General features: G+C 37.9%; 1 protein-coding gene across 8 annotated transcripts in view; it reads right to left on the reverse strand.

The window, feature by feature from the left end:
* LOC126183261 (neuropathy target esterase sws) overlaps positions 1–14,010 on the reverse strand; it is a 195,278-nt gene that overhangs the window by 168,389 nt on the left and 12,879 nt on the right. For all 8 annotated transcript variants that reach the window (XR_007536714.1, XR_007536712.1, XR_007536713.1 and 5 more), the window contains exons 5-7: positions 13,844–13,941; positions 13,533–13,627; positions 3,019–3,164 (exon numbers count right to left, since the gene is read on the reverse strand). Coding sequence is in view for 4 of the 8 variants with exons in the window: in XM_049925078.1 (XP_049781035.1) it covers positions 3,019–3,164; positions 13,533–13,627; positions 13,844–13,941 (339 nt within the window). In the remaining 4 variants the exon portion in view is untranslated. The remainder of the gene's footprint in view (positions 1–3,018; positions 3,165–13,532; positions 13,628–13,843; positions 13,942–14,010) is intronic.

Raw genomic sequence — 14,010 nt, forward strand, 5'->3', positions numbered from 1 at the left:
GAGAAAACAAACTCAAGGATTACTACAATTATTTAGTAGACACCTACAAAAATATGACACTCCAGTATTAATGTTAATGGATAAAAATAATAAGCTGGCCCATGGCAGTAGAAAAGATATAGAAATTTTAGAAGAAACATCAATTAAAAGTTAGTAAATTGCAAAGATCCTCCAGAACTACTGCAAATAAACACTACTGCAAATCAACACAGATACCCCTACTGAAACACCATCAGAACATATAAACTCATCTATAAACCATGAAGTCTGCAAAGCTATGAAAGAGCTCAGAAACTACAAAGGAAGTGGAGAAAATGAAACATTGCAAAACTTTGAAAATATGCAGCAGAACCAGAGGAGGCATCATTACACCAAGGCATAGTGAAAATTTGGAACAAAGAAGAAATACCAAAACACTGAATTACAGCTATAATCCATCCATTACACAAAAAGGAGACAAATCAAATCCATACAACTATAGAGGAATTTCTCTATTGGATATCATGTATAGTCATGCCAAGAATTCTACACAATTGTTGTAAAGGTCAACTTGAACTGGAACTAAGACAATACCAAGATGTTTTTAGACCCTGGAAAAACAGCCCAGAACAGACAATCACTTTGAAATTGGTAATGGATTACTAAAAAACAAAACAAAACCAACAAGCCATAACCTTTGTGGACTTATACGGTGAAGATGTGAAGGAATTTCAGTCTCCACACCAAATTAATAAAACTTATAAACTTGACTCTAACGAACATCAAATCTAAAGCAAAGTTCAGAGGAGAAACATCTGAGCCATTTACAATTAAAACAGTGTTAAGATAGGAAGATGGTTTATTGTTGTTATTTCTCAACTCTGCTCACGAGTACTTGAGGGAGTGGTACAAGAAAAATCCTAAAAACATAAGAACTGGAAACAGAAAAGGTCAAATAAACTTAAATTGATTGGAATTTGCAGATGACTTAGTGTTACTAGATAATAACATTCAAGAAGCCAGAAATCAAATAACAAGTCTACAAAATATAGCACAAAAAATAGGACTCCAGATATCATTCAAAAAGACCGAGATAATGGCAGCAGATCCAGTAATAATCAACCACATAACAGTAAATAACAGGAAAATAAAAATAGTAAAACAATTGAAATACCTGGAGAAATTTTAACATGTAACTTGGATGAGAAACTTGCATGGCAAGTAAGAACTAACAAAATGATAAAAGCTCAGAAATTAACACGGTTTAAACATTACAACATGGTTTCTCAACCAAAAGTTACACATGAAAGCGAAACTCTTCACAGTCACCCAGAAAAACAGTATCGACAGAATCCTAAAAGTAGAGAGAAGAAGAGCTGGAACACGCATAAATAAGAAAAATCAAAAAGATTGACAATGGCGGATAGTGCCAAAGGAAGTGGTGTACAACAAACTTGCCAAATGAAGTGGTGTACAACAAACTTTAGCCCATTACAGATACTGTAGGGAAAAAAGATGACCTCTTTTTGTGGTCACATTATGACGACACCAGAAATGAGATTATCAAGAAAAATTACACACAAACTTCTGAACATGAAGTAACAAGCTGGACGGTTGAAGGAAATCAGGGATGATATGAAAGAGCTAGAATTAACCCAGGGCAATTTGCAAAACAAAACAAGAAATTTAAAAAACTGAAAAACATAAAAATAAGATTTAAACAAAAATCAACAAACAATAACAAGGGTATTTACAGATGAAGAATGACAAAAAAGATGCTGGACAGTTCAGAAAGAAAATCTACTGAAGAGGATGACCAGAAAATGACTGACTGAAGAGGTCCCATGAGGCCGCAAAAGCAGAATAATAATAAAAGTAAAATTTAATTACTAGTTTCTCTAATAATACTTACACATGGCTATCCATACTACCACAAGACAGTAAGTCAGCATCAATGGCTAGCTATCACCCAGCTAACATCTCTAAGTTAGACTACTTAGTCAAGCTGGTAAATATTTGTTTGCAATCCACAATCTATTATTCAACATATCAGTAACAAAGTTTGCCACCAGAATTTGTCCAGTTAACATTTTGTGTCAAAGTGTGTATCTGTTTGTCAAAGTGTGTGTCAAAGCCAATTCTAGTATCTATCCTTATTACTTAATATACTAAATGTTTTTATGATTCACTCAGAACTATTTATTATTACGAACTGTGATCTGTGGAAGGTTAATGTGTATAGGGATCAGAGTACTGAATTTGTTATGGAATGGTTTACAATATAAGTGGCCACTGCCAAGGGTTATAAACTGTGCATAGTTTTCAGCAAGAAACTACAGATTAAGAGTTCTACATCAGTCATAAACTAGATTAGTGATATTACAATACCACATCCAAAAGGACCATGACTACCAAGAACTTTGGATGTTCAAACCAGCCTTCAGACTGAGGACAGTTTTACTTTAAACAGACAGCGATTATTTGCATACTTGAAAATGACCTGCAGTTTTTACAAAACTGCAATTCAATGGTTACATTACTGAACATTAATCCAAATAATAAAAAACTTAAGCCAGTGACCAGCCTGTCATAAGAGCAAGTGTACATAAAATTAATTAAAAATATACCTGTATCATATTACATGGCTTTTCTTTCCACAATAATTAAATTCTCAAAAGCACATAATCAGTTCAAAAAGCAAAAGATTTTCCCAACTGAACATAGGAAGTAGGTACTATGATACTGCATGTGACAAGTACTACAGCAAACACAGAAATCAAAACAGAGTACTGTCAGAACACACACAACCAGGCCACAACAGGTTCATACAAAACAGGCCCAAGCTACTCTCACATAAAATCAATTTTATTGCACACTCTAAACTTCTAGAGCACAAATATAAAAATTGTTACTCCTGGTTATGTGTACTTTTCTACTAATTATATTGATAAATATTTTATTTTCTACATCTACATAACATGTATGAAGTGTTGACTTTAAATAATATTATTTCATACACCAGATAAGAAACACACTTACTGTTAAAACGTCTGTGAAACTGAGTAACGATGTCACAGTCTCACCAGGCCTCACAATCTTTAGCTCCACTGGTGGTGTATTACCTTCTTGGGTGAAAACGACTAATTTTCCACTCTGAACAATATAGACATTTTCATCAGGATTTCCTAGACAGAATAGGAAATGGAAGTGCAGATTATAAACAATATTAGACAGAAAAAATGTGAAGGAATGTGGGAATGTGTGTGTTTGTGTGTGTGTGTGTGTGTGTGTGTGTGTGTGTGTGCCTGCGTGCGTGCGTGTGGGTACACATACTGTAGTAACAATCACACCTCATGCATTGTTTCCTCTCTTACTTCTCAGGACTGATGTGAATTCTCCTTATTACCCACATTAGAATGAAATTTGCTATAGTAGCACTAGAACTAAAAGGCTTGCCTATCATTTCAAACCATAGCAAAATATTCCCTGCAGTCAATCATTAACATGACGACATCTGAAAAAGACCAAATTCTTCTATTATACTTCTCAAGGCAGTAGAAAATGCATTACTATTGGCAAGACAGCTGTAACATATAGGAAAATTAAAAGAAATTTTTGGAGAAAAGGCAAGTACCTGTACACATACTAAACAGCTGAGGTGGCAAACCCATGCTAACCCACAGCTGTTGCCGACTTTTGAACGAGACCAGTTGATTTACGTTTCAGAACACAAGAAAAGATATTTGGTGCAATTTGACATGTTAAGGACCACTGGAATTGGTAGGAGGGGCAGGGGAGCAGGGAGTGCAACGAAAGGAGTAGATGGAGAATGGTCTGCTAATTATGTATCAGTGGGTAATGCAATGTGTTGTATGCATAGGCTGTTACACTATGAAACCAGCTGAGGTCATTGAGCTGATTTTTTTAGGTATTTCAGAGGAAAGGCCAACTAGGGCAGCTCACATACTATTCAAACAGATCAGAAAACTGCTACTTGATGAAGACGTTGTTGAAGAGTATAGAAACCTTGTGGTAAATTAAGAAGGCACCAATGAAGACTGGTTTTTGGGGACAATCCAGCAATACAGCTAGACAATGAGCTAACTTCAGAAAGTGGTCTACCATTGCTTGGCAGTGACAACAGCAGTGGTTCCTCATATCATCCATCACCAAAGAAGAATAGAACAAAATTCCTGTAGATTACTTTGCTGATGCCTATAAAATCTGGATGAAGCAGTGAAGATGTAATGATCATCCACAATGGGGCCGCCGATGGAGTAACACTAGGCTTGCCTATCATTTCAAACCATAGCAAAATATTCCCTGCAGTCAATCATTAACATGACGACATCTGAAAAAGACCAAATTCTTCTATTATACTTCTCAAGGCAGTAGAAAATGCATTACTATTGGCAAGACAGCTGTAACATATAGGAAAATTAAAAGAAATTTTTGGAGAAAAGGCAAGTACCTGTACACATACTAAACAGCTGAGGTGGCAAACCCATGCTAACCCACAGTTGTTGCCTACTTTTGAACGAGACCAGTTGATTTATGTTTCAGAACACAAGAAAAGATATTTGGTGCAATTTGACATGTTAAGTCAAATTCACTACTGCAAGGACACAAAAAAGACAAAAAGCAAGACAGTTTTGTAAGACTTTGAAGAGACACAAATAACATGACAGAAACATGAAGGTGCTACGAGAGAGAATAAATAATGAGGTACATGATCAATTGACTGCAATCCGAGAACAACATGGAAATACACACATCAGAAAAAGTTTTGCATCACCCCAGTTATCCAGAACTCTTGAAGATAAGACATTGACTGTGAATATTGTACCACAGACACAGTTCCTTTGACTGTTCAGATATGTCACTGAACCCGCCCAAAGCTGTAAACAACCATGCATGAGCAGTGCCAATTAGACGGAGGGGGGACTGACAGCCAATCAGTTCCAGTCATTCCACCAGCACAGAGGTACACGGCTCATGTTGTCTGTAGTTCAACCATGCCTAGACGGATAATACCGCAGTTTAATCACGTACGAATTGTTATTTTGTGCCAGGAAGGGCTCTCAACAAGGGAAGTGTCCAGGTGTCTCAGAGTGAAACAAAGCAATGTTGTTCGGACATAGAGGGGATAAAGAGAGACATGAATTGTCGATGACTTGCCTTTCTCAGGCTGCCCAAGGTCTGCTATTGCTATGAATTATGGCTCGGAGGAACCCTGACAGCAACACCACCATGTTGAATAATGCATTTCGTGCAGCCACAGGAAGTCATATTACGTCTCAAACTGTGCGAAATAGGTTGCATAATGTGCAACTTCACTCCCAACATGCATTTGTAACCATGACACCATGCAGCATGGTACAGATGGGTCCAACAACATGCCAAATTGACTGCTCAGGGCTGGCATCATGTTTTCTTCACCGATGAGTGTCGCATATGCCATCAACCAGACAATCGTTGGAGACATGTTTGGAGGCAACCTGGTCAGGCTGAATGCCTCAGACACACTGTCCAGAGAGTGCAGCAAGGTGGAGGTTCCGTGCTGTTTTGGGGCGACGTTATGTGGGGGCCAACGTACACCACTGGTGGTCATGGAAGGCGCCATAATGGCTGTACGATACATGAACACCGTCCTCCGACTGATAGTGCAACAATATCAGCAGCATATTGGCGAGGCATTCATCTTCATTGATGACAATTTGTGACCCCGTTATGCACATCTTGTGAATGACTTCCTTCAGGATAATGACATCACTCAACTAGAGTGGTCAGCATGTTTTTCAGACATGAACCCTATCAAACATGCCTGGAATAGAATGAAAAGGGCTTTTTATGGACAATGCGACCCACCAATCACTCCGAGGGATCTACGCGGAATCGCCGTTGTGGAGTGGGACAATCTGGGCCAACAGTGCCTTGATGAACTTGTGGATAGTATGCCATGACGAATACAGGCATGCATCAATGCAACAGAATGTACTACTGGGTATTAGAGGTACCGGTGTGTACAGCAATCTGGACTACCATCTCTGAAGGTCTCGCTGTATGGTGGTACAACATGCAATGTGTGGTTTTCATGATCAATAAAAAGGGAGGAAATGATGTTTATAACTCTTCAGGCTTTCCCAGCAACCTAATGACATCTTGGATTGCCAAGTGTTCTGATGGATATCAGCGTCGTCTGATGAAGGTTACAAGCTACGTTACCGAAATATCATGCAAGCATGACACCGATATCCGGAAGAACACCTGACAACCCAAGATGTCAATGATGTTTATGTTGATCTCTATTCCAATATTATGTACAGGTTCCAGAACTCTCAGAACCGAGGTGACGCAAAAGTTTTTTTGATGTGTGTATATTCGACCAAATGCTACAAATCTGGGAGACGTCTTTTAAAGTACAAACTGATCCAAACAACATCTTAACATTAAAAGTTTCCAAAACATGGCTGCAGTGGTTCAAAGGGGGGAATTGTTCTCGCATGTATAAAGTTGGAAGCAGATTTGTTGGTGATGCTTTATACAAAAGAAAGCTGATGAGTTTGTTATGGAAGCAAGGTGACCCATTCGAGAGTAAAATTTTACACAAGAGCAGATAATTAAAGCATATCATTCAAGTTACGGTAAATAGTTACATACTGATAGAATGCTTGCACTAAGGGGGCAAAGATAGTTTATGGTGCTGTCAGTTCAGTGGCACCAATCACCCATTCATATTTGATTCACACATTTTATTGTGATGGATGTCACCCTTCGATGTTCTTGTGTTGGAACCCAGTAGAAAATTTCTGGCACTTACGACACTCGATTAACCAACACGAAAGCATATACTAGCAATTACAAACGTAAAAAAGGGATTTGAAGGTGCTCCTGAAACAGGTTGCATAGGAAACAGATTTGCATAGGAAAGATCAAATTCTTCTTTTGATTGATTCTTGGACAACAAATAAAGATGATGCCCTATACAATGAGAGAGTTTCAGTGACGAATTTCACAAGAAGCTGATCCATGTAAAAAGTACTGGACTGGTACAACCAGAGAATGTTTTCTTTTTTTGTCGATTCAAAAGTACAGTATGGTTTATCACAGATACAATAGTCCAACCATCCACCGTTAAAGCATGGCAAAGAATACATTTTCTTCACAATCAATTTTTCGTGAACTTCCACACTCTGGCATCTGGATTCAAACAATTGATCTGATTTGCTTTCTTCAAATGTGGTTAAACCAACAAACATCCACGATCATTCCCAACACCTTCTGAATACTGTTTCAAGAGTGGTTTAGAAGAATGTTCCAAAGAGATCTGTATTCAGCTTGTCTTCATTTGAGGTGCTCATTGTGAAAGGCTATGGGTTACTTATTAACCTTCATGTCTACTGCATTTCAGGTACCATGGGTGCGTAATGTAGTTTATTTCCATAATTTAAATGTTACTTAATGCACTTGCTCATTCATCTACAATATTCAGCCATGTTTGGACTATTCTGCATGAAGCTCTCTGTCTTTATGTGTACTTATAGTCTATATTTGGCAGCTCATAGCTCATGTTTTTTGCCCGTAGCAGTGTACGTATATTTTGATATTGGCTATTCAACACACTGTATTTATTCAAATTGTGTGCAAAAACTATAGAAAGAGAAGACATCAATAAGAATCAGATGGGAGATATGATACTACAAGAAGACTGTGCCAGCTCTGAAAGACCTAAGTCAAAACAAATTGACTACAGCAGACGACATTACCTTAGAATTACTGAGATCTTGGGGGAGCCAGCCATGATGAAACTATTCCATCTTATGTGCAAGGTGAAATACCATCACACTTCACAAAGAATGTCATGATTCCTACTTCAAAGAATGTAGGTGCTGACCGATGTGAATATTACCAAACCATCAGTTTAATGGATGAAATGAAATGAAATGAAATGTTGTGTGGCTAGGGCCTCCTGTTGGGTAGACCAGTAGCCTGATGCAAGTCTTCTCAGTTGACACCACTCAGGTGACTTGCACGTTGATGAGGACGATATGATGATGAAGACAACACAACACCCAGTCCTCGAGCAGAGGAAAATCTCTTACGCAGCAAGGAACTGAACCCGGACCTCTTCACATGGCATTTTGCCATGCTGACCACTCAGCTATATAGTTGTAAAATACTGACACAAATTATTTAAAAAGGATGGAAAAACTTGAGAACAACAACAACAACAACAACAACAACAACTGGTCAGAGGGAGTCTTCTCATCAACAATGTGAATAGTGCACTCAGCTACATTGTGCATGGTGTGTTCAAAACTGAAACTGGGTTTTGTCCATTGAGCTAACTGTTCCTGTGACATACTGGTTTCTATCTATTGAATTTCTTGAAAATTCTATAGTTTGTCTCTTTTGCTGTGGCTCATTTTAATTATTCTGCAGATGTAATTGCTGAAAAACAGTCTAATTATGTAAAAGGACTTCGCGTATATAACCTTCAGTTTACAAATCCACCTTCAGTGACATGTTTGGCAACACTGTTGAGTCATGCTCAAACACACACAATCGCATTGTGTTATGTTTCTTCTATATCAGCATTGGGTTCAGACAATTGTTAGATGTGACTGCTTGTTTTCTACATTCATGGAGGCTCATCTTCTAAAGTAATTTAGAAGAAATTTTTCTTTAAGGTGTGAATTGTACAAATGCTTTTTGTTGTATGTGAGGAGAGGTGACTCCAAAATCCCAAAAGCTTAATTACCAGGTAAAGAAGTGCTATGATCACTATGTTAATTGTGAGGTTGACTATGACTGAAATATCCCTGCCCCTCCCATACAAAAACTGTTTGACATGCGATACACTCCTGACAGCCCAATTAAAAGTACTGCATTAAAAGTATCACATCACATACCCTTTGCTACACCCAAGATTTGGTTGAAACAACCGTGGTGCACAAGACTCTTATTTCTGTCTCACAAAAATGCCTTAACTCACACTGAAAGTCAAGGAAACTGTGCAGTATCATGATATACTACTACAACAGATATTTCACAGTGGAGAATTGCCAGTATCGGTGCCATCTGCTTCTGTAACAGTGAGTGAAGATGATACGAGGTGTGGCTATAAAATAACAAGACATGTTGTGACAGACTAAGTACACATGCCCAAACACAAACAACTGATAGCTGTCAAGCACGAAGCTTTCTCAGTCAAATGCAGCATCTCTAGCATTTGTAGACAAATCAGTGTGGCCGTGGCAGTCATTTGTGTAAGAGCTGTCATTTTGTTTTGTCAGAAAAATGTAAGTGTAATAATAGAGCAAACTAAAAGAAGCGTATGGTGAAGGCTGTTTATCACATGCCAGTTTCTGAGTGGTTCAAGTGTTTCCAAGATGGCCGAGAAGACGTTGGATATTATTCACTCCTCGGATGCCCTTATATCTTATTCGATCTGCCCATAAGTTGAGTAGTCAATCAATTTCTGAAACTGGAGGAATTTCTGAAGAATGCATAAGGCAAATTTTACGTTACCAACTTGAGAGAAGCGTGTGTAAAATTGATGCTCAGAATTCTCACAAACAAACAAAAAGAAACTTGTGAAAATGATTGTACTGACACATTGAATATCATCAAAAATGATCCTAATGTCTTGAAAAGAGTGATAACATGTAACTAATCCTGGCTCTTCAATTATGATCCAGAAACTAAGTGCCCAACTTCACCAAGAGCAAAAAAAGCTTGAATTTTTGACTGTCCCTCCCCCCCTCCCCCACAATATTCATGACATTGTTTATGGAAGATCAATCTATTAATCAACATTACTACCTTGAAGTTACTGCTCAAGTCCGTGAAAAAAATAAGAAAAAATGATGCAAACTGTGGAAGAACAAGTCATGGGTTCTGCATCAAGACACAGCATCCAAGTGTTAGACCATCCGCCTTATTCACCTGACCTAGTACCATGTGACTTATTTATTCCCCAAGGTCAAAGCTGCATTAGAAGGAACAAGTTTTCAGTCTGCTGAAGCAGTGGAAAAAAAGAAAGAAGTGACATGTGTCATCAAGGAGCTCACAGAGGAAGACCTCCAGCACTGTTTCCATCAAAGGAAAATTCAAATGGAGTGCTGTAGTGATAGAGGAGGGGAGTATATTAAAGGTGACAATAAATAAATATTTATGTATTTGAAATATAATGTTTTACAGGAATAGTGCCATTATTTTATAGCTACACCTCATATGATGACAAATACAGTGAACTCAGAGGAAGAGATATGCATGCCAACCCTACATTTCATACCTCCTATGAAAGAAATTAGCCACACTTATGATCTCATTCATGATTTAAATTTGACAAAGCAACAGCCTGCATTTTTAGTTTCCAGGTTTCAAAGATGGAATATTCTTTAATGCAATAGGAAAATAAGTATCTCATGACCGACATATTCTCTTTTCTGAATAAAGGTGTCATGACTTTTTTGTAATGGTATTTGAATCATTTACAGAGAATCTTGGCAATGATCTCAGTATAAATTAGTGAAGCCTGTTCATAGATTGTAGCAAAGTTAATCTGAACACAGTACTTCTCCACAAATTGAATAAATTATCTTCCATTCTGAATGTTCACTTCACCCAAAAAGAGACATATGAGAACTTCAAAATGTTACTCACAAGTACTTCATCAGGTACACAAATCACAGCTGCTCTCTATTTATAACAGGCAAAAAATGAGGTACAGGTGAGATGAACTACAGCTTGACAGAAGAATGTCACAAACACTCCTCCTGTTGAGCCCTAGAATGCCTAGCTACCACTTCTGCATATTAATAACTTGCGTTTGTCAAAAACTTTGTGAGTGCCACAAACAAAAAGCGACATCTTAGGTCCCAAAGATCAATCAAGCAAAGATGAAAGGAGTATTTGTAGGACCACAAATGGGAGAAGTAATTGCTGATCATCATCTTGATTTGTTGATTAATATTGGGAAAAAAAATTATGGCTCTTCTTTCACAAGTGTCTGCAATATCTTTCCCAACAGCCAAAAGGCAAAGAAATAGTGTAACATTATACATAAAATACCAATATCCTACCACCATATGGAATGTAGCCTATCACATAAACTACATTTCTTTGTTTATCACTTCAATTTCTTCAGAGATAACCTTGGTGTCTTTGATAACAACCATGCCAAATGGTTACAACAGCCATTTCTCACACTGAAAATTGTTGTCAAAGCCAAATAAGAGGCTAAATATTGTCCTGGATCTGACAAAGAGATGTTTCCGAGGCTGAATATCACAAGAAAACAAGAAGGAAATATTTTTTAGGTATGTTTCATTGCTATTCTTTACGCTTATTGCACATTTATTTGATTCCTTGGTATGCTGACAATTTCTTTGCTATTTAAAATTTGGAACTCTTGTTATAATTAAGTGTCATTTGTCAGAAACATTTAATGCATAAGCTGGCATGTGCTTAGCACAAAACCATTATTACACAAAAACTGAGGCCTATACAGAATTTCTGAAATTAGATCTGGATTGAGAGAAGAATTATCTTCCAAGTAGTATGTATTTTGTCCTTGTCACAGAAATTATTTTTCTGTATATCAGTGTTGTTAACCAATATATGGGAGACAGTATGGAATTAGTAGGATATGAGGACAGCCACAGGTAAGCTGGCACATTTGAGTTGGCTCATGAAGCTTGCTCAGGGTGCGCAATTGGTAGTACATTGCCTATGAAAGAGGAGAAGGCGGTGGGGGATCCTCATCCACGTCTCAGTCTGGAATGCAGTTTTAACTCACTGTATGTAATTATACTCCTCCAGTTCTTCCTAACCAATGGATCTTTAAGTTTTTACACTACTGATCATTTGTACCATTTAATTCTGTGTTCCCACTACCTCCCATACATGAATCCCACACATTTAAACAGCAGTGAAGTTAAGATCATACAATTTTCTATTAACTGTTAGTATACAATAAATGTCAAGTACTCATTGCTCAACCATAACATACTGCTTGTCATTCAAATTTCAACACCAGGAAGGACAGCAAATAATGAAATTTAACTTAATTTGTATGTACAGTCCAGTGGGACGAATACACGATAAAAATTGCAAGTGAGATGGGGGTGTAGGATGCAAATTTAGTTCACAGAAATGCCATCACTGGCAGCAACAATGTCTCTCATCCATCTGGCTACAATCAAACTGAGCTTAGATGTCATTCCTCGCTGCTTTTGCTCTGTGCCAGAGTTAATCAATCATAGTGTACAGCAATTGGTTCCATGTCAGTCTCTCAGCAATGCATAATCAGATGTTTACACCCACTGAATTGAGGTAGGTAAAGACAGCAGGGCAACATTGAGTCATGCATTATCTTGTTGGAAGACATCATCAAGGAGACCTCATGCATAGGTCAAAAATAAATGTAACACCTGCTGCCAGATTGTGCGAACGTGATCATTTGTTTCCAATAGCACCCCATACCATCATGTTAGGTACTTGCCCCGTATGAGGATAAGGAATGCAACCTGATAATTTTCATTCTCCTGAGAGCCTTGTATGTACGAGGCTCTCAGGACATATGTACGTGCACGCACGCACGTACGCACACACGCACACACGCACACACACACAGAGAGAGAGAGACAGAGAGAGAGAGACAGAGACAGAGACAGAGAGAGAGAGAGAGAGAGAGAGAGAGAGAGAGAGAGAAATTGAGGTGTAGCACACACAACCAGGAGTTAACCGAAAAGACAATGTTGTGCCACTAGTGGGTACACCACATTTGGTGCATATCTCTCAGGTGCTCCATCAAGGAAACCCCCCCAACAATGGTAACCATGCTGAGAGTCAGTGACGGTCCAAACACTATTCCGGTGCACAAGTGGATACCATTCTTACTGCAAACAAGGCCATTTCCTAACTCAAGGTAGGTGACACGGCTGTACAGTCATGCAGAGCTACGGAGATCCCATGTGAGATTGAGTATGGTCCTCCTGAACACATTGATTCCACATCTGCATGACAGTCACAGGACCCCACCCAAAGTGAGCAGAAATATCACGGAATGATAAACTGCAATCTCAATAGGTCACTATGCTGCTACAGTAGAATTTCCACACATGATGGTAGGTATTTTTCCTTCTTACAAGCTGCACTACACCATCACCTCACAAGCAAACAACACTGAAAGGTGATTTATGTAGGAGATACCCGCTCAGTAATTATTTCTTACATACAGACTGTAGGTGGCATTACTCTTAGGTAATTTATATGGTTACAGTGAAATTCTAATAATTTGCATATCCATGAATATATTGTAATTCATGTCAATTTTATGTTTGTTGCCAACTGTCTCCATAGTGTTGCAATTTTAATGGCCAGAAGAGTACCTTTCTTTTACCTAATGAGAGTACTATAGGAAATTAAAGTAGAAGCTTAACTACTACATGTAAGTATACAACTCCCTACAGATTAAAAGACACCATATAATTAATTTCAGCAACATTTATGAAGGTGAAGTTATCAGATGCCAGTTATGTACCTACCAATCTTGAAAAGAAAGGATCCAGCAGGAACATTAATTATCTCTGTCCGTCTGCACAGTTTCAAAAACACAGGCTTTTCAAAATGTCCAAAAACTCTGCAAAAGAAAAAAATGGAAAACCAATACTACTAATACTCAATGTTATGCTACAAAATGAATCAATGAAAAATGAGAACATACTAATTACACTTTCCTAAGTCTTGTTCTTCTGTATTAATTGCATGATCATCACTTTTCCTACGATTTCTTCCCATAACAATACAAAACATGCAAATTGCTTGTTTAGTGTCTTAATATGTACTGTATTCTCACCTTATACTCTGCAACATATATACAACATCAGGGGGGACTCCTTTGTCTGTTTTGCTTGTAACATCCTCTTCCAAATATTCAGCAGGAGGTTCTAAGACCTTTTGAAAAATGAAAAATACATATATCAGGCAACTATTGCAGAGACATCTCAATGCTGGGACTAAATT

The sequence above is a fragment of the Schistocerca cancellata genome, chromosome 4 (assembly GCF_023864275.1).
Source record: "Schistocerca cancellata isolate TAMUIC-IGC-003103 chromosome 4, iqSchCanc2.1, whole genome shotgun sequence".
Classification (NCBI taxonomy): domain Eukaryota; kingdom Metazoa; phylum Arthropoda; class Insecta; order Orthoptera; family Acrididae; genus Schistocerca; species Schistocerca cancellata.